At 39.0% G+C, this 19,941-nt stretch overlaps 1 protein-coding gene across 2 annotated transcripts in view; it reads left to right on the plus strand.

The window, feature by feature from the left end:
* POU6F2 (POU class 6 homeobox 2) overlaps nucleotides 1–19,941 on the plus strand; it is a 323,217-nt gene that overhangs the window by 213,767 nt on the left and 89,509 nt on the right. For both annotated transcript variants that reach the window (XM_063405148.1, XM_063405140.1), the window contains one exon: nucleotides 8,211–8,512. In XM_063405148.1, coding sequence (XP_063261218.1) covers nucleotides 8,211–8,512 — 302 coding nt within the window. The remainder of the gene's footprint in view (nucleotides 1–8,210; nucleotides 8,513–19,941) is intronic.

Genomic DNA, 19,941 nt, shown 5'->3' on the forward strand with positions numbered 1-19,941 from the left:
GGCAGATTGCCTCAAACTGACCTGTAGTCAGCCTAAATATTACAAAAAGAGATACAGATATTATGTTATGTTTTGAAATGCATATAACTAAATACGGTTTTCTTAATTATGCACAGCATATAATAAAAGTCATGGAAGATTCTGAAAGATAGCAAAATAGAGCTACTCTATTGTGAGTCAACAGCAGGCAAACAGCAGTTACCTTGCCAGGGGTACATACATTCAGGAGCACCTTGTGGTATGGCAGGTTACCAAATTAAAGTTCACCTCCCAGCTCTTCTATAATTTCTAGTGTGGAGGTAGTTGCATAGTTTAGAGAAACACTGATCTCTCATCTAAAGAAAGAATATCTCTAGCTTCTGCTCACATAGTGAGCACCGAGCACAGCACCTCCTCGCCAACCTGTGCTTGAGACTGTTTCTGGACCACAGCTATTAAAGCAGTGCTCCTTGTGACTCAGACAAAGCTTTTTAGTCCATTTTTATTCTTCTGTGCCTGGTGAAGAATGCCACATTCAACATGGTACTGCATTTTTGTCCCAGCTGGTGAGGAGTGGTGTTCAGTCCCTACACAGGGACTGGGAGCATTGCAGCCATGTGTTTTGTTTTGCTTTGTGTTCTCCCCCACCCTTTTAAACTTGTTACTGCTATTTTTAATTTTTCATGTCTTGCTAAAAGCAGAAGTTCAAGGCTATATTGAGAAAAACAGGGCCTGTTAACAGGGTTGAAGTTTAAGTCACTGCTCCAGCACTGCTCCAGCAGAGAATTTGTGTGCAGCAAGGTAGAACTGCCATTTTTGCACCCGGTTCTTGTACTTGCTGTTGTTGGTTTATTGATTGTAAAGAGAAGAAGTGGGCTGCACTGCATTTTTTTTCCCTTTCTCCTTATAGTGTGTATATTGCTGTTTTTTGAGTCATTCCATGGCCTCTTCTCACTGCTGTTCAGCTAACTTCTTTGGCTGGAATTCATACACAAAGAACAGAATTTATGGGAGCTTGACTCTTGGAGTTCTTAATAGAAAACAGAGTTTCAAGTCTTTTTCTTTTGGAAAACACTGGAAGTTGTTAGAAACATGGTTACAATGAGCATCTGAGACATGAAAGCACTCATACCAAGTCACCTGCTGGACACTGTAGCCTGTATTGCCTCGCCAGGTTGAGGCTGGGAGAATGTGACATTATCCTGTGCCATTCCCAGGACAATTTCACAAACTCAGCAAACAGACCAGCCTTTTAAACCACAAACATTTTGATCTGCTATTTGATTGCATTATGAAAAAGAACCCCACGCAAACACACACGTACAAAATACCCAGTACATTTCATTTACAGTAATTTCACTTTTATTTAAGGAAATATCACTCACTTCAAAGACTCTTTGAAGAGACTTATTGTAATTCCTGATCTTCAAAGAACCACTGCTGAAGCTACAACTGGATAAATATTTCTTTGTCCAAAGACCTATTTACTACAAACAATTATGGAAGATGCAACTGCAGATCTATTATCTGAAAGAATGCAAAATCACTCTGTAGCCACTAAGCAGTTCAACAGGCTCCTCTTGATGAGACTTTGCCCCAAAGCCTCACACAGGCACATTGTCAGGAGAAATGGCAGGATACCTGGTGGTCTGGGGACCTGTGACTCTCTGAACTGTAGGACAGGATTCTGCACAACCTCTTCCAGGGTTTCTGGGGCTGTGTGTTGTTGCACTGCATTTTCTACAAGTATTGCTACTTTGAGTATGTCAAACACTTAGTCTTGCATAAGTGCCATTGAAATTATGGTTTCCATCAATATTAGAGCATCTGAAAGAGTAAAGAAGAGCAAAAATAAGCTGCAGTTCTGCTCACTAAAGGCTGTATGTGCAGAAAATGCCCAGATTTTGTCTTATGTCCTTTACAAATCATGGTCATTGTTCTCTGAGTCAGCAGACTGCTGTTTCAAAGTTAAATTCTTTGTGTCATTCATCCCTTCCCTGTCATATCCCTTCAGTTGTGAAATCTTACATTTGGTTCTGTTGGCTTTTAAATCATAATCTTTTCCCTGTCAATTAGTTTCTTGCTAAGGAGACCTGAAGAATTTTTCCCACAAATTGGGAGGTCCACAGGAACATCATTATAGGCTCAGTATGGTCTGGAAATCCAGTCTGTAGGAATACCATGCCACTCAAACTGATCTTCTATTCTCTTCTTAGACAATCTGGGACTGGTTCTGCACTCTGTAATTAGAAAATTGCTTTTATCTGGCATAAGGACTTAATTGTAAGATCCTACCCTTGATTTGTGAGTCATACTTCCACCAAAAAAAAAAAAACAAAACCAAAAAAAAAAAAAAAAAAAAAAAAAGGCTGGTAAAACTTAGGAATTTACCAGATCTAGATTACTTGTTTAACACACAGTCTTTAGCATTAAAACGCTTACAGTGTTGTCATACTATGCTTAATTGCCTGTCTTTGAGTCAGAATCCCAAGACAAGTCATCCTGATTGATCCCCTGTGTCTTGATGATACCCCAACTCCAGTTAACATTTCAACCATTTGTACAATATGAGACCTAAGGTCCCATTTGAACTGAGAAAGCAAATGGCTTATTAAAGTCTAATTTCTCGAGCCTGCTCTTGCCTGTGGGCATTTTAAATAGGTTAATGCAATTTTTACAATACACTCAGGGAACTTTACTCACAGAGTGTTGTCATAAACTAGAGGAAAATAGCCCCTAGATTATCTTAAAATGGGAATTATTCCAAATATACTTAGTCAAGCTCTCCACCTTAGAATGTTTTCTTCTTCTTCTTCTTTTTTTTTTTTTTTCCTCTTAAGATTTTAGTGGATTATAGTACATTTTAAAGTTTGGTAAGAAAAAAAAGAGTCAGATTTATTTAATGCAGTGGATCATTTTTCAAGGAAGCTCCAGTATTCATCAAAATGTAGAGACACCACAGGCACAATATAAATTATGATGGTTTTCTTCTTAATACTTCCTTTTTATTGCCTACATTCTTTAAAGTGAATTTAGTGCTCATGAATGATGCTAGATATGACAACACTAGAAAGTGAAGTCCTCTGTTTATCTGCAGAATTGGTGCAGAGAACTACTGGCAATGCAAGTTTCTCCCTATAACCCCATCTGTGTTTTTCAGCTGTAACCTTGAGGGGTCACCTTTAGGAACAAGGAGATGACTTGATCTGTGTACTCTTTCCATTCTTAGCCTCTCTGCTGAAAGTGCAAATAAAGATGTCAATTGATGCCATTCAAGAGCACAGTCTTTTTCATCTTCCTCATTAGATGTTGTGGGACCATCAATTTATTACCTTGACTCTGTGGCAAACTTCATCCAATGCAGGCATGCTCTCTGTGGATCTCTGTGTGTGAATATGACTTCTACACATTTAATACATCTTCTGCATGGTAGAAAAGAAAACATGCAAAAGCTCCATTAAAGTGCAACGACTTTTGTTCCTTGTATTGACCTAGGATGAATTTGAACCAGTGATTTAGAAATAATATGCTCTGTATCCCATTACTAATCTTTTCAGCCACAAGTCCAACCCTTCAGGATTTTTTTTTACAAAGAGGATGCTAACATATTTAAAAGAACTGTCATTTTATTATCAGAAAGAAAATCTGAGCATATGGAAAAACACGGGTATTTGGCTAACCTACCCCTCATTACCCAGGAGGGAGAGAATGTGAACACAGGCTTGCATTAGATTGTTCAGTGTGTGTATTCAATCTTTAGAAATCTGTTTCAAAGAAAAGAAAGGCATAAACCTCATTAGAAGAGGAACAACAGGGTGGAAAAAAAAGCGAGCCATGTCAGTTCAAACGCAAGCCCAGATGCTTAAGTTAGTTACACTTTTCAGTTTAAGGCAATGCAAATCCATTCTCCATTACTGGGGAAGTGGAAAAAGGCATTAAGCCCTTGAAATGGCAGGGGCCAAGTTCTGTGCTCAGTCAAATAGGAAAAGGTTTAATGTGTGATTTTCTTCTTTTTAGTCCATTTTACATTGTATCAAGGCACTGAAGAACAGCTATGCAATTACGTAAATAGGAGGAGAGAAGCTAGAGTAGCACAATTGTTTGTAAGCTAAAATTGTTTCTTATTCCTCCTACCCCTCCTTACTCTTTACACAGAAACAAACATGCACAAAACATTAATAAAATAAATCAGACATTATGTGAAGTTTATCCACAAGAGCAGATTCTAGATACAATTTGAATCCCTGAATATTAATTTGATCTTCTGCCAAGCACTGTAGAGGTCTTAAGAATCAGAGTTTATATTGTGAAGGAAAGGTGAAAAAGGAGTCCTAATTTTAAATTGTTTTCATTATATAAACATTTTTGAGCACACTTATGTTCCTTGCTTTTTGGAGAATCATGATTAAACTTGATTGAAATGCATGTTTTAACTTAAAGTATAACCAGGGATATTCCCCTACTTATGTCACAATATGTTAGCCAGAGGCAGCAGACAATTGCTACTATTTTCTGTTAATCAGGCTTGGGAAATGAAGACAGAGCCTCTTCAGTTTGCCCACTATGACAAATCTTCAGTCATCCCCCTGTCATGGATCAGACTCCTTCTTTCAGCATGGTTTCCTCAGAGGTGAATTTTCCCCATTGTAACACTCTACTTGGCAGAAGGGCATTTTCATTTCATTTCAGTTTCCTGTGCAGGTAATCTGCAGAGGAATAGAATATGAAATGACACATTTTGTGTGACTATTGTAAATGCATGGCAACCCTATGCCTAAGGTATCCCTCAAAGAAAAGTCAAGGAGGAGTATGTACCTTAGGTCATAACTTTCTCTAATCCACAAAGCGGCCTGAGATCCGTGACAAGTATTGCAGTAGATGACCCAGGAGATCAGAAAGTTTGCTTTCACTGCCTCTTGACCATAGATTTGCACCACTTAACTCCATGCCTCTTATTCTAATGTAAGTGCTTTGATACTATGAGTAAGTATAATCTGCTTAAAGTAGGATCATAAACTGTGGGGTGATCTCATGGAAAATCTTCCACAACACCACAGCAAGCAAGAAGTTTGTTGAACTGTAGGTTTCAAAACTCTTTGCACCATTGTTTCTTCATAGATATTAGTTACATTTACCATTTTCTTGGACATCTGGTATATATTCAACATGTATTTTTTAGGGAGAGTTGAAACGCCATGCAGCTTTTGTGGATTTTCCACACAGTTTTTCATAGCTTGCATACATTTTTAGTTGTGTCTCTCTTTTAAACTGATGTACTTTATGTTGATCTTTTTAACCATAGAAAGAACTCTCTGCAATTCTTTGCAAGCCTTTTTAATTCTTGAACGCAATTGTGAAAGTAGCAGTTCTCACTAAAATACGTCAAAGTTTTACCCAGCTGTTAGCCAGTAAGTCATAAAAAAGATTCCTGTGAGGTAGGCAGTGCATGTTATCTTTTATACATGCAGATATAGCACTGTTGTACCACCTGAAATTCCATCAGGCTCCAAGCTCTGCAGAAAGTGACAAATGCTAGACAGGTATACAATTTATAATGGATGAGATATGCAAGCAAGCTCTGGGAGTTGGATTGGATTTGATTGCAAACAATAACATGACACAACCCCTGCTGTTGCTGGTACACACGTTGTGAGAGGCAGTGCAATCCGGCAGCTTGAACACCAGGCTGCAGGTATGATCCAGAGCCCTAAATTCACGGTACTCCTACTGTGTGGCTTTCAGAACACCTTTTCTGAGCTAACAGTCCTTCTTCCCATTCCTTATCTGTTTGTTTAGCAACAGGATGTTAACCAATCATACCTCTCTAAGCCACTTCAATGCAATTTATAGCTCAACATGGTAATGAGCTTCAGAGAGGCTTTTTAAAGGAATTACATGGAAACACAAGAAGTTATTTGAATAATTTTGTGCAGTTGCTAGCAATAAACTTGGAAAATTTTCCATGAAGTAACTACTCTCCATTAATCAGATTATCCATCAGGGAATATCTTCTACCCCAGCAAGAATGTTTTCATTTCCAGTACAAAAGTGAATGGTAGAGATATTGATCTTCCTGCATTCACCAATATTCAAGTATTGAGCAGTACTGAAAGCAAAGCTTTTCTAGTCCTAGATGAGAAGGTTTTGCCTCCTCCTGTTCAATTGTGCACATACAACATAAAATGATCTGTCATTCCTCTCCATGAGCCATGTGGATTAGAAGTTATGCTTCTGTGGGATGTAATTTAATTAATTTCTATATTGGAGCCTGTGGATACAGTAAGGGTCAGTTTGAAGTCTTGGTTCTGGTTATCAGTGGTTCATCCATTCTGCTAAGTTATCACAGGTGAAGAAATGGCCTGCACAATAGAAAGAGCTGATCTATATTTCTTTATTCCTCATGGGAATGGTAAGGGTCTTTCTGCCTCTAAGTACATACCTACAGATAGCATTGGTGAATGGTTTTCCTTGCCACCTGAGATGATTCATGCTATGAATCATTAATTCATCTATGCAGTTGCTTTATTGTATACACACCTTCTTGGTTCTCATATGCCTTGGATTATATTTCCACTCACTACCCTGTTGGTTTTGGGGCATTGAGGTACAAATTCTCATTGAGAAATTGACAGGAGTGTTCCTTACTTCTCCAGGGTGATTTCTTTTGCATGGGATACCATGCATGTTTTTAATCTGATGGTCACCCTGCTTTGTATTGAAACACAAAACTTCTATGAGTAAATGGCTTGATAGAAATATATTGGTGTTATCAGTCCTCCTTTATATTATTAGGATTTTTTGTTGAAGTCACATACACATGGTATAATTCTAGTTAATGCATATTTCTAGTTTGATTCTTACATCTGTTTAAAGAAAATTTAGAGCAGCGATGAGCATGGGAATGGAGAGCCAACAGCTCTTCCTATCAAGTCTTATACTTTTCCTTCTTACAGCCTTTTCTGGCTTACCATTTCTGCCTCATCTTTCTCCATTTTCTTTTCTTTTTTTTTATTCCAGTTTATGGTTCATTGATCTCATAAATTGTACCAAGACCTCAGGTTCAGCCTCAGGGCAATCCAAAAAGCTGAAACAGGGATGTCAGCATGAAAAGAAAGTGGAGATGACTTGGCTTTAATCTGCCAGTCCAGAAATAACTTGGTCAACAGAGTTTCTGGCCATGAAATCTGAGTGCCATTTTAAAAATAACAAATTTAATTCATTCCTAGTTTACTTTTGGTTCTGTGGATAGAAATTAGAATACAGGATGGTGCTGGCAAAGCAGTATACAGAGTGATTCAACCCTTAATGTGTTGATTAACATGGGTATGCCTGGAGACCAAGGTGACTTATTCTGGACATAATCCCAGAAAGCAGCAGTCTTCTGTGATGCTCTTGCTGCTGCTTAAAGCTGTTCTTCCTTAGTGACATCCCTATGACACACTTCCTGTCTTCCTGAGTTTAATGAATGTCCTAGTCAGTTTGAACGTGTCTTTGGGAAATAAAATTTGCTCCTTTGTGCCAGCAGGTTGATGTAAGCCATGCACTTCCAAACATCACGTTTGAAGCATATGCTAGCAAAACACAACAGACCTTGACTATCAGGAGTAAGTGAGCAGTGCAAGTTACAAGAAGGAATTTATAGCTTTTACATGTGAATTGCAAGGAGCAGTTCTTATTTCAGAGACACACATATTTGATTAGGTATTTTTTTGCTCCCTAGGCATTGCACAGGAAATTTCACAGCTGAAGGTTTTATTTCCTGATACCTACTGCATAATGACATGACAAAGTTCTTTTTAGTGTATCCTTTATTTTACAACTATGGCTTTCTCCTCCTTTAAATAAAAGCACTGGTTCATGTTATGAGTTCTTGCTATATTTACAAGTACAGTGACAATCTGTTCCTCTCTTCCCTAGGCAGATAATATTCCCTTGTCTGAGCAAAGAATCCTGGCCAGCTCTGAGCCCCATCCTGTGGGCAGATCTCTAGCCCTTTCAAAGGTTTTCTTTAATTTCCCCCAGGGAAGTCTGGCTCTTTACCACAGAATTATACAGGCAGAACCACAGGCTTTTTTGATGGGAAAAATTTCCTCCCACATCCTGAAGTCTAGGACCAGCTGTTCTCAGTAAGCAGTGAGCCCCTCAAAGTAACAGAACCAGAATTTTATCCAGAATACCTTTAACTCAGTAGGTATTCTTGTCTAACCCCCTTCCCTCTCTTCAATTCACAGCTACCTCATCCCTGAACTCCCAGCTTCAACAGCTTCAGCATCTTCAGCAGCTCCAGCATCAACAGCAGCAGCAGCAAAGCCAGCAGCAGCAGCAAGCTCAGCAGGCACAGACTCCACAGCCAAACCAGCAGACCCAGCAATCACAGCCACAGCCATCAGCACCACCACAGCAGAGCCAAACACAGTGCCAGAGCCAGAGCCAACCACCTCCAGCCTCACAGTCCTCCAGCTCCCCTCAGAAATCCAGCCAGTCACCAGGGCATGGCCTTCCATCTCCTCTTACTTCACCAAATCCACTGCAGGTAGGATGCTACATACAAATACCTAAAGGTCTAAAAACAGCATGTGCTTTCTCTCTCACGGCAAGGGCAAACCAAGTGAAGGGCATGCCTTCTGACCATACAGGCTGAGAAATTCCACCTTGTATTACTCAGTCCTTATGGACATTCATCTTAGAACAGCTAAAAGGCCTGATAAAGCAGAAAAGCACACCTAAAGATGGTTCTAGGATGCTGCTTCCTGAAGAATAAATGTCTTCTGCATTTAAAGTCCATACTGTAAAATCCATAGAAAACTCTCTAATTTTTTTCCACAGATTCATCATGTGACATTCACAAATGGCATTTAGCCAGCAGTCATTCTTTATGATAGCTTAAGAGGATAACCATATTAGCAGTTCATTAGGAGAGGATCCTGACTGTCAGCTTCTGCTGACAGACATGTGCAAGGGATGGATGTTACCTTTCCTGTTGAAATCAGAGTCCTAATTTTTATCCTGCTAATACACTTCTGCTAAGGTTCTTAGTATAGATTCTAAAGCTAAGGATGCTAGTTAATGCCATTCATAGACGCTTATTCCAGTGACATGGTTATTTTTTAATAGACCAATAGCTACAGCATCCATAGTGATGCTCAGCTCTCCCCATCTTAGAAGTCCTGGGCAGAAACAGGAGAGCTCTGGTCCAGTGGTCCTACGTTCTTAGAGCTGGGTGTTCTTGCACTACATCCACATTGTGCAAGAACAGCTTTGGCTGTACCCACAAGTAGTGTGATTCTGAACACCAGGGTAGTTTGTGAAGTGAGTGGAGTCTCATTCACTAGGCACTGCACCTAGAAACCAGAAAAGTCTCTCTGAACTTTAGTCTCTAAATTTTTGGATATCACTTAAAATATTTTATCCACACTGATGGATTTGGATCCATTTCCTGCAGATATAAAACTGCATTAGCTTAATAATTAAACAATCCTTTTTTAGACAATTAAGGGAATTGGTTTACAAGAAGCTTTTCTTGCATGTGGCCAGTTTAACCTGCATTAATCTGAGCTTCAACTAAATTGTATCAAATCTAATTTTTTTTTAATGGTTTAGATAATAGATTTAAAAGTCTGCAAGAGATGTGTCCTTGCTTGCTGAACTATTTCCTAGAGTAGAGAATAATGTTTCTAAAGCTTCTTCTCTGTATATCTTAAGGACTAACATATGCATCCCTTAATGCCCGATCTATCATGTTAGTGACTGCTTTGGGGCTTTTTTGTATGCAGATTATTGACATACAGAGACATAGATATTTTCAGGGGAGCTTCTGTTACATTTTATTGTCTTGCTACAGCTGTAATGTATGCACACTAACTGTATACCCTACATTTTGCTAAAGCTGCCTGGCCTGCTAAATACTGTGTTTCAAAAGTCATTAGGTACTACAAACAAAGCAAATGCACAAATAAATTGGAGTTGGAGTAGGGAAGAAGTGGGTTTATCTCAGACAACATACCTCAAGGGGGTTGTACTAACACTGAATTTGAGGTCTTAACTCTTATATAGCCTTTGGTCCTGATGTAAATCTCAGATTAATGTATTTCCAGTCTCATCTGTGATCTACAGGTGCTTTTGATTGTTAGCCTCCCTGTGTCACCTCTAATTTTCAGAAGTACAATAAAAGTAAGTAAAACCTTTCCTGGTAGATGCCAATGACAATAATTCTACATAGATACCTTGGCATATCTCTCTAGCATCCTTATGCTCACAACTACCCATCTGAGGGCAGTCTGGATGTGGCAGATACAACAGAAGTGAAAGAAGGGAACCAAGTGCTCTGAGGTGTTTATAGTTCAATAGTCCATCCCTTGGACATTTTAGGAACTGGGATTACACTTAATGAAATACACCAGTGTGAGAGGTCTGGCATTTCCCCTGGGCTGAGCTCAGCCAGTGCTGCCAAGACAGTTGCGTGACTGGAACTCTTTCAGAATGGTAGTGAAGGAATTAGAAGTCATTAGGTGTTAGTTCTGGCCCAGCATTAAAAACTTGACAATAAATTGTGGGATAACTAGTTTTAATGGTCTTTCCTCTCTGATCTCACTATTTAAATAGCCATGAAATCCCAAAGTTTGTTCACAGATACAAATATGCTGTGTGCTGACAATCAGAAGAGAAGCCAGAATTGAGCACACTACTTCAGCCCTTGCCTTAAGTGATGTGTGTAGGATCATTATTTTGCCCTTCTAGCCATCTCTACACCATTTCTACAGCAACTGTAACACTGCTAAAGATTGCATAGAAGTGATAAAAACTTGAAACATGCTCTGTCATATTATCAGGAATTCTGAGACACTTTTACATGCAAACAAGGGACTCAGAAATATTTCCAGAGGAACTGCTGTTGTACTCTGTATATGGTTGTTTGGGTACTTTTCTAAATCAGAGCAGTGGTAAGATCTCCTCCATGAAATTTGTCTTTCCATTCTAAATCCTGCAGAGAAAGTCTCCTTTGTACATCTGTCTTGAGGACTGGATTAGAAATCATTTTCTTTCACAAAGGTAGTTAAAAAAAAAAGAAAAAAAAAGAAAAAAGAAAAAAAAAAAAAGAGGGAGCACATGTTTAGCAGCAGTTCTGCATAATAGCTGCTTAGAATGTGGATTTTTTTAATGTTCAATGCCCCAACTTAAAAATCGACCTAAAACAAAATTCAGAGGTATTATGTCCTCTAGGGTAATGTTCTTTATGAACTAGAGTGAAATAGATTTTGTTTGAAGAATATTAAGGGAATAAAGAACAACTAAGTTAAAGTTTGACAGCTAAAATTTCATTTTTGAATTCTTGACTTTTTTCATGTGGGCTTTATCCTCTTACATTATTCAAGATCTATCTGAAAGATATTAGTTTAAAAAAATGCAGCCTCAAAAAATTGTCACAGAGAGTCAGTAATTCAGAAGGATGATTGTGTTTGTTTCAAAAAACTGAAGGATAACAGCAATTACATCTCAAAATGTACAGATGCTGTCATGTCCTTCAGAAGGCAAATTAAATGAAAGTGACTTGCTTAGGTATACCTGGGTGAGGTACTCCGCTAGCTGATCAGAAATTAATAATGCCGGTGCAGTGTACGTCAGCTAAAAGTCTCAGAATTATTCTTGTCAGATTATTCTGTAATACTCTGCTTCAATTTTATCACTATTCTTTATATGATTCAATGGGCTGGACTGTAGTTACAAAAGTACTACTATGGGATCTTTTAATGATTGTGTAGAAAGATGTAAAACCTCCCTTTAGGTTCCAGGATATGAATTTTTTGCTAACATTAATGAAGATGCTCCAGATTTACACTGGTAAAAGCCAAACACTGCAGAACCAGAGTCACTGTTGGTTTGCAAGAAACAACCAGAAAAGAATTTTTAAAAGCTGAGTTCTCTTTCAGGAAGTGGTGGCTCAGGCAGATGACAGAACACTTTCATCCCTCCCTTCTAAAAAGGTGAAATTCCTCATAAAGATAATTATAGTCTGACGTTTATTTTCATTGTGTCAGTTGGTTAAGACAAAGGAATCCAGAGGTGACAGACAACCTATCTCATGTTGTAAGTTGAGGACTTCAAAACCTTTACATCTGGGAAAATATGCTTCTACAAATATGCTATCCTGTGAATATTTAGTGTTATGACATATAAAACATATGGGTTCTTGAATGGTCAGCATGTTGCAACATCAAAGGATAGTTACCACATTTTACAGAGTTTCCATGCAATTAAAATTTTGGATTCAGAAGAACTTGATTATATGCACTATCGAATCAGATTAGCACACTACTAAGTAGCTAATTATTCTGCTTGACTACCAGAATAAGGCACTTTCTACCAGCAAAATATATTTAGCTGGCTCAAAAAAAAAAAAAAAAAAAAAAAGGTTAGCTTCTGGTGTTGACACTCACTGCATATTTTAGAGATATGAATAAAATGAATGTACACATAGCCAGACCTGCAAAGGGAGAGCTACACTATAGGAATAGACGAATTCTCAATGATTTCTACTGTTCTGTTTGTGTGTGAATAGGAACAAACAGGAAATCCCCCAGAGATTTTCTTACTGTAAAATTATTCTGACTGTTTTCAGAACTCTTTCCTGAAGAGTCTCTTTTGTCACAGAAGTCTGCCTACAATAACTGCAGCTGATGGAAGATGATGAGTGAGAAAAAAATAACAATAAAAATAGGGAAGAAGGGAAGTGAGGAGATGACAACAGCATAAAAATCTTCCAAGTAATAGCAAACTCTAGGATACCAAAACCAGAACCTCCTTCAGATTAATTTTTCATACTAATCTTAAATAATGTATTTGGAAACTCAACACTTTTATAACAAAGGAACAAAGAAAAGCAGAAAGGCTGAAATACTCAGCTGCAAATGAAGGAGAATATGTACACAGATCTCTGAGGCTCCAATAGTCACACAAAACAAACTGCCCCTGCCCTTTCCACCCAGCCTCATTCACTGGTTATCTTCTCATTAAGGAAAAACCAGCTTTGAAGAAACTTAATGTTTTCTGAGACTTTGACATATTTACATATCTTTAAGATACAGAAGTCACAACCAAGTCTCTGTCAGCTTGATAAAGGCCAGTTTTTCAAGGATTATGCTTGGGGTCTGTTTTTATGATAGTGTTCGCATACAAGACTTGTTATATTTTTTTCATGCTTATTGAATCCTGAGATTAACAAAATTCGATTGAGATTATGACACCAGTAATCCCACTGAGTTCTGTGGTTGCTTTGTTTTGCTAAAATTATCTAACCTCTTCTGCGTAAGACATTGTGCAATATATGACTGATTGAATCTGTTCACAAGTTGCTTAGTAATCGATCTGACAAATATTTTACAAATAGTGAGTAAATGCAGTGCTTTGGAACATTCACACATGGTTGTTAGCCACTGCAATTGCTGTTGTGATTCAGGTACTCTCCTTTTGGTTTTGCACTTTTCTTTTTGCCACTGCAGTAGTTCCATGAACCACACAGACATTATTGTTCACAAACATGAACTTTGCTTGAAAAATTGTTGGGTTTGAGTTTCAGTGCCACCAGGGCTTCCTTTCTTCTTTTCCTCTTCTGGTGCTTCCATGGTCATACTCATCCTTTCTGCATCTTCCACCAGCTGGGCTGCTCTGATACGACAACTTGGCAGTTTATCCTGGCCGCTCAGGAGCTTCTGCACTGTGCTGTACCCTGGCTCTGGTGCACAGTGCAAAGACATGCCAATGCTTTCCTGCTATGGCTAGCTTGTTTAAGGACAGTATTCATGTCTCCCTGGAGATACATGGATGCCGTTTCCATAGAAAAGCTAGTTTCAGTTGTGTGTAACACATTTGTCCATCCACACAGTGAGCAGAATTCCAAATCTTCTCCTCAACAGTCTTCCTTCTCCCAGTAGTTCACTGGTTTTTGGGGTCTTTAATGCATTGGGACTTCCTCCTGCAAAGCTGTTTAATACTGCAGAGATGTCTAAACAATCTCAGACTTTGTAAGCATATCTTCTCATTTCCTGAGGAAACCTTCTCTCAGGTGGAGCACTGGCTGTCTGCTCCATCCAAACATACTCTGCAGCTGTTGCTATTTCAGAAGCACAAGGAGGACTGGTGTCTGACTCACATTTAGGAAGGAAATTAATCTTTGAGCAAAACAACTGGCATTATTAGCACCCAAGGGGCAGATGCTGAGGCTAATAACAGAAACCATTTGCTAGAGAATTCTCTGAAGGACAGGAGAGTGGAGCTGCTTGCCCAGCAAACAGATTGCTCCGGCTTCTAAAATGGGAGTGTTTAATAAACTCCCCAAAGCAACTGAAGTATTTAATAAATGGGAAAATAAATAAATAACATCCTCCCAGAACAAATTTGGGAAAGGATACATATCCCATAAGGTCTTCTGTTTCCAAAGCCTCTCTAGGTAGAGAGTAAGACCCTTGGGGATCTTACGGACAGAAAAAGTTGACATAGCTCCTCAGATACTCTTCTAAATCAAGTCTATCTGTTCTGTTAGCATTCATTTCTCTGAATTTATTTTTTCATTCATATTTCCAAAATTTTTAAAAGAAAGTAGAGCATATTCTACAGCATTACTTTATTTTCCCCAATTTTTCATGCCCCCCACCCCCTCCATCTCTTTGTATTTAAGAAAAAAACACAAGTCATCACAGGTTTCTAGTTCTGCAGAAAAATAATTTTTCCACTTGGATGCAAGTGGACTGAGTGAACATTGAGAACCTGGTGGGCTTGGGTCTTATTGAATCTGAGGAGCAATATTTTTAAGTGGTATAGCCCAGATGTTATATCATTAAGGCTCATTGTTCAAAAAAAGCAGTTAAAAAAGATTGCTCAGCTCCTAGATACTGCTCGGGGGGGGGGGAAAAGCCACTCTAGACTGGGTTTTAAATTTTAAAATTAAGCCTTTTTTTGGCAGCACTGCTGAGATGTATCAGAGTGTCCACTGCTGGATACTGTTGGTGATTTTAGCAGATGCAGGTGTTTAAGAACAGTAATACTTTCTCCTTTTTATTGGTAGCCAGAACGTTTTGAGAGAGTAACTTAAGCACAGGCCTGGAGATTATGAAATTTGCTTAAGTGTTAGTGGATTGATTGCTGAGTTACAGTCTGCCGTCTTTACTGGAAATTGATTGACTAGTGCTGCAGGTCTTCACACTTGACGCTCAGATTTGACTCGAAAATTCTGCCAAGTCTTTTACTCTGAAATTTATCTTAATTAGATCTGAAAGACCTGCCACAGCAGAATAGTCACACCGATTAAAATGAAAAACAGGAGAAATTACTGATCAAATTAATCATAATGTCGGGTTACAGCTGTAGGTCTGATGTAATTTGCCACTCCAGTGAGTTACATCAGCCCAGGCAGAGGAAAGAGAGCTGGTTTTACGCTGATCCGTAACACCAGGCAGCTTCAGGCAGCCCATCAGGATGCTTGTTCCTTTCATTCTCTTGGCTTATTCTGACCTTAGAGGTGCAACTAGAAACAATTTAGGCAAAACAAAAAATATCCTTTTATTGAAGGGGTTAGACTGGAAACAGGAGCTTTCCGAATCCTTCTGGTTTCATTTTTTGCCCTTCTCCACCAACCTTCTACTTTTGTTTGAAGTAATTAACAATTCTGTGAAAACTGGAAAACTAATAAGTCAGAGGTTATCGCCTCAGACACAGTAAGAAAATGTGTCTTTCTAAGAACTCCTGGTGGGTTAGGACATGAGGAAATTAGGACCTTTGAAACAAATGGACATTTAGCAATACAGGTCCTTCTGTCACGGTTTGACACTGGCCAAACTCCAGGCACCCACAACAGCCACTCACACACCTTCCCTGCCACAGCTGGACAGAATAGAGGGAAAAATAAATTCAACAAAGGGTTCATGGGCTGAGATAAGGACAGGGACAAAACATTCCAAGGGCAAAACAGGTTCAACTTAGAAGTACAAATGGAATTTGTTACTAACAAAATCAAAAGAGGATAATGAGAAGTAAAATAAGCCCTTAAAATACCTTTTCCTCCCAGCCCCTCCCTCCTTCCCACCAACAGCACAGGGAGATGGGGTGAGGGCTTTGGTCAGTTCATTACTCCAAGTTTTCTTCAAGGAGAGGAGTCCTACCCTGCTATACTATGGGGTCCCTTCCCATGGGAGACAGTTCCCCGTGAACTTCTCCAATGTGGTTCCAATCTCACAAGCAGCAGTCCTGCCAAAACTGCTGCAATGTGAGACCCTCCCACAAATAAACAGTCCTCCCAAAACTGCTGCAACATGGGTCACAGGGTGCAGTCCTCCAAGGACAGGCTGCTCCAGCCTGCAAGCAGGGGTCAAATCTCTCCATTGGCTCTGCCACTGGATCACAGCCTCCTCCAGGTATCCACCCACTCTGTCATGGGCACCTCACCCCATGAGCTGTGGGTGGATCTCTGCATCCCCCATGGATCCCCATGGGCTGCAGGGGACAGCTACTTCACCATCGTCATCATCATGGCTTGCAGAGGAATTTCAGCTCCAGTACCTGGAGAACCTCCTGGCCCTCCTTCTCCACTGACCTTGGTGTCTCCATGTTGTTTCCCTCACATGTTCTCACCTCCTCCTCTTCTCTGGCTGGAATTAAAACTGGACCACCACCTCGTTTTGATTTTCTTCTTGAATATGTTATCACAGAGGCATTACCATCATCTGTCATTGGCCCAGCAGCATGTCCATCCTCAGAGCCACCAGGGATTGGCTCCTCTGGACACAGTGGAAGCTTCCAGCAGTTTCTCACAGAAGCCACCTTTGTGGCCCCACTGCTACCAAAAACCAGCCCCACCAAAACCAGCACACCTTCTTAGCAAGTTGGAAATCAGTAGTGAGACTTGATAATTTGTATGTACAATGATCCAAAAATTTATTTTTAAGTTTTGTACTTATCATGTATTCTACTATGTATGATAACCTTTTTTCTAATATTCAAATTACCAGTTGCGTCCATGTTGATAGGAGATGGGTTGCGGGTATAAGGGGCCTCAACATAACATTTTCATCTGGAAAAGTTGCCTTCTACAATTCTCCTAGTATTTCTTCCACCAGCAAGATTTGAAAGATTATTAGGACAAATTATCTTGTAGCACCACTGTAATTTTTGCTGCTAATCTAGGACAGAGTCAAGAAATAAAGAAGTTTGCCACCAGCTGAGAAAGGAAATGAAGTAAAGGAAAGAGAGTAAGAAAGGATAGATGGGCACTATGAGTCTCAGGGAAAAAAAAAAAAAAAAGAAGTCTTACCGCTGAAATACACTCCATTTTTATTATGATACTGTCATACCTTAGACTATTCAGGAATTTTCTAAATGGTTTTTCTTTCCAACAATGATACAATTCTATAAAGTTGGTTTCTCCCTTGCCCAAATTTTCCTTTTAATTTTGTATTTTAGGCCTGGTAAATTGAAATAACTAAGTATACCTTTTGTTTAAAATCAGCTTAATATGTTTATAAAAAATTATTATACTGAATTGTCTAAAAAAAATTGTCTTAGCAAAAGAAATTGAAAATATTTTAATTCATGGTGATGATTTGAAATCTGCTAGAATACAGAATCAGTTTCAAAGGCAAGGTTTTTTTCTGAGATATTTCAATATTCCATTTTTCATCTTTATTTGCATCAGAAAGTGCATGATAAATTAGGATAATTTCAGATAATTTCCCACAGGACAGGAACTTGACTTATTTCAGATAGCTTAGACATGACCTAATATCCTGTGAGGATTCCAGTTGAAGAACCAAGTTAGGTTATGTTTGTGAAAGAGACTGGAAGGCAAAGCTGAGTTTCCAGAAGACAAAAACTTACATACAGAAACAGCACCACCACATATATTGCCAGGATTATCCTTTTACTAAAGGAATAATGATGGTGCATTCTGGTTCTTAAAGGAAGTGAGATTTTTTAAAGCAGCAATCACCTCTGCAATGTCTTTGAATAACTATTAAGAAATATTTACATGCTTGTAAAAAACATTGGGTAAGCACTCAGATTTGGGAGGATCCTAGTCTTTGAGCAAAAATACTGATGCTACAAAGAAAACCCCAAAATATAGGCCCAGCCACATTACAGAAGGGTGCTCTTTGCTAGAGGTAGCCAGTAAATTGGTATCAAAAGATGATTCTGAATGAATGTGATAATAAGTGATATAAAAATTGTTAGTTTTTAATGCACTCATTATTTCCACCATAGTAATCCTATAACTCTCTTTTCAGTCTTCTAGAGAGCCCAATCCAGCAGGAGTGCTGTTTTTGTCTCTTACTGCTGTTGTCCCAGTTTGGGTGTCCTTATGGACTGGTGGCTCCAGCTGGAACAGGACAGAAAATGATAGAGGGCTGATCTCCTCTTGGCCTTTTCCCAGGAACTTGGGGACACCTCACAGAGTGACAAGTAGAGCTGCCAGTGAGGGTGCTCCATGGGCCGTGGGGCAGGTGATGAGAACTAGGGCTGTACTGGGATCAAGATCTAGGAAGGGGCAAGTAAGAAGTCAGTCTCATTCCCAGGATTCATCTGAAGGTGCAGTTTCCGCTAGTGTAGAATGCCTCAAGGATAGGGCCTGATCTTAAGGAAGAAAAGGAAAATGTTGAGAGGAGGAGAAGGGAGAAAAAAAGTCTGTTACTCACAGTGCCTTTATTCCTATTGGCCTATTCTAGTTGGAAAGAGAGAGCAAAAGACCCCAGTACTGGCATTGTAAAAGACTGAAATTTTATCACTGATCACCATTCTGGAATAAGAAGCTTTGTGCATTTCCATCCTACCTCTGTATCTGCAACTTTTACTTTATAACAAGATCTAACTCCACTATGAGGGAAGTAGGCAGAAGGTTTCTCGCAGCACTCAAATGAGACAAGAGAAAGCTCAACATGCTGTTATGGAGGTTTCCTGCTCTTCTCCCCCCCCAACTTTATAGAACTACAGCTGCCTTGTTTGGGTTTTTTTAGCTGTCTTCTGCCTCTGAAACCTGTCCTCCATGCAATCAAAATGTGTCTGACAGAATTTTCAGTTCATGTAAAACAAATATAAAAATAAACAGATCTTGAGAAAACCAAGCTATTCTAAAAATCCTTGATGTTTTCCCCATAGACATTCAAAGACTGTGTCTAGAGGGAAATCACTGGCACTTCAAATGTAAAAGCAGGTATAGAGATAACATATGTCACTCCTGTAGACCCAAACTTGGCAGTCCATCCAGGAAAAAAAGACGAGAGAATTCTTTTACTGCTGTATTAAATCTGCATATTTAGCTCTAATCTCTTTATCAAATTATGCCTTTGCTTGCTGAATTCACTTTTGACAAATAATTTGCATCAGGAAGCAAAGTGGTGTAGGTAAATATGTTGTTGGAGTCAGGAGCACGAGACTGCAGTCCCAGGTCTGCCACTGTCTGGGATGTCACTCTGCTTTTCTGTTCCTTTGTTGATCCTCCCACCATTGTTTGTTTATACTGAAAACCTTTACAGTTTTTGGTATAATACAATGAGGCCTTGATCTTGCATCAGGCTTCTAAGTACTGCTGCAGAACTATTACTACAAAAGCAAGGAATATTCAAACGAGGAGTCACATAGCCCCAGTCACTCTCTTGCTGAGAGTTGTGAATTCAGAGTAGTATTGCTGTTCACTTCAGAGTACATAGAATTGGTGTCCATTTTGTTTTCAAGTATATTGAATATTTTGAAGTTTCTGTCACCTGCTCAATGTGCTGTCAAATGCACTAACGAAAGGTTTCCCTAAAGTTAATTTTCCTACTCGTAATACAATACCCAAATTTGCTTTAACACTTGAAAAAATCCATCCATACTAAAGAGAATCAGTTGCTTAATCCTAAAATTAAAGGTTATTGCATGCAAGAGAAAATAATTACATGCTCAAAGTATGGAAAAAAGAAAACTTTTTAAATATGTAGGTAT

This window comes from Prinia subflava, chromosome 1, assembly GCF_021018805.1.
Source record: "Prinia subflava isolate CZ2003 ecotype Zambia chromosome 1, Cam_Psub_1.2, whole genome shotgun sequence".
NCBI lineage: Eukaryota > Metazoa > Chordata > Aves > Passeriformes > Cisticolidae > Prinia > Prinia subflava.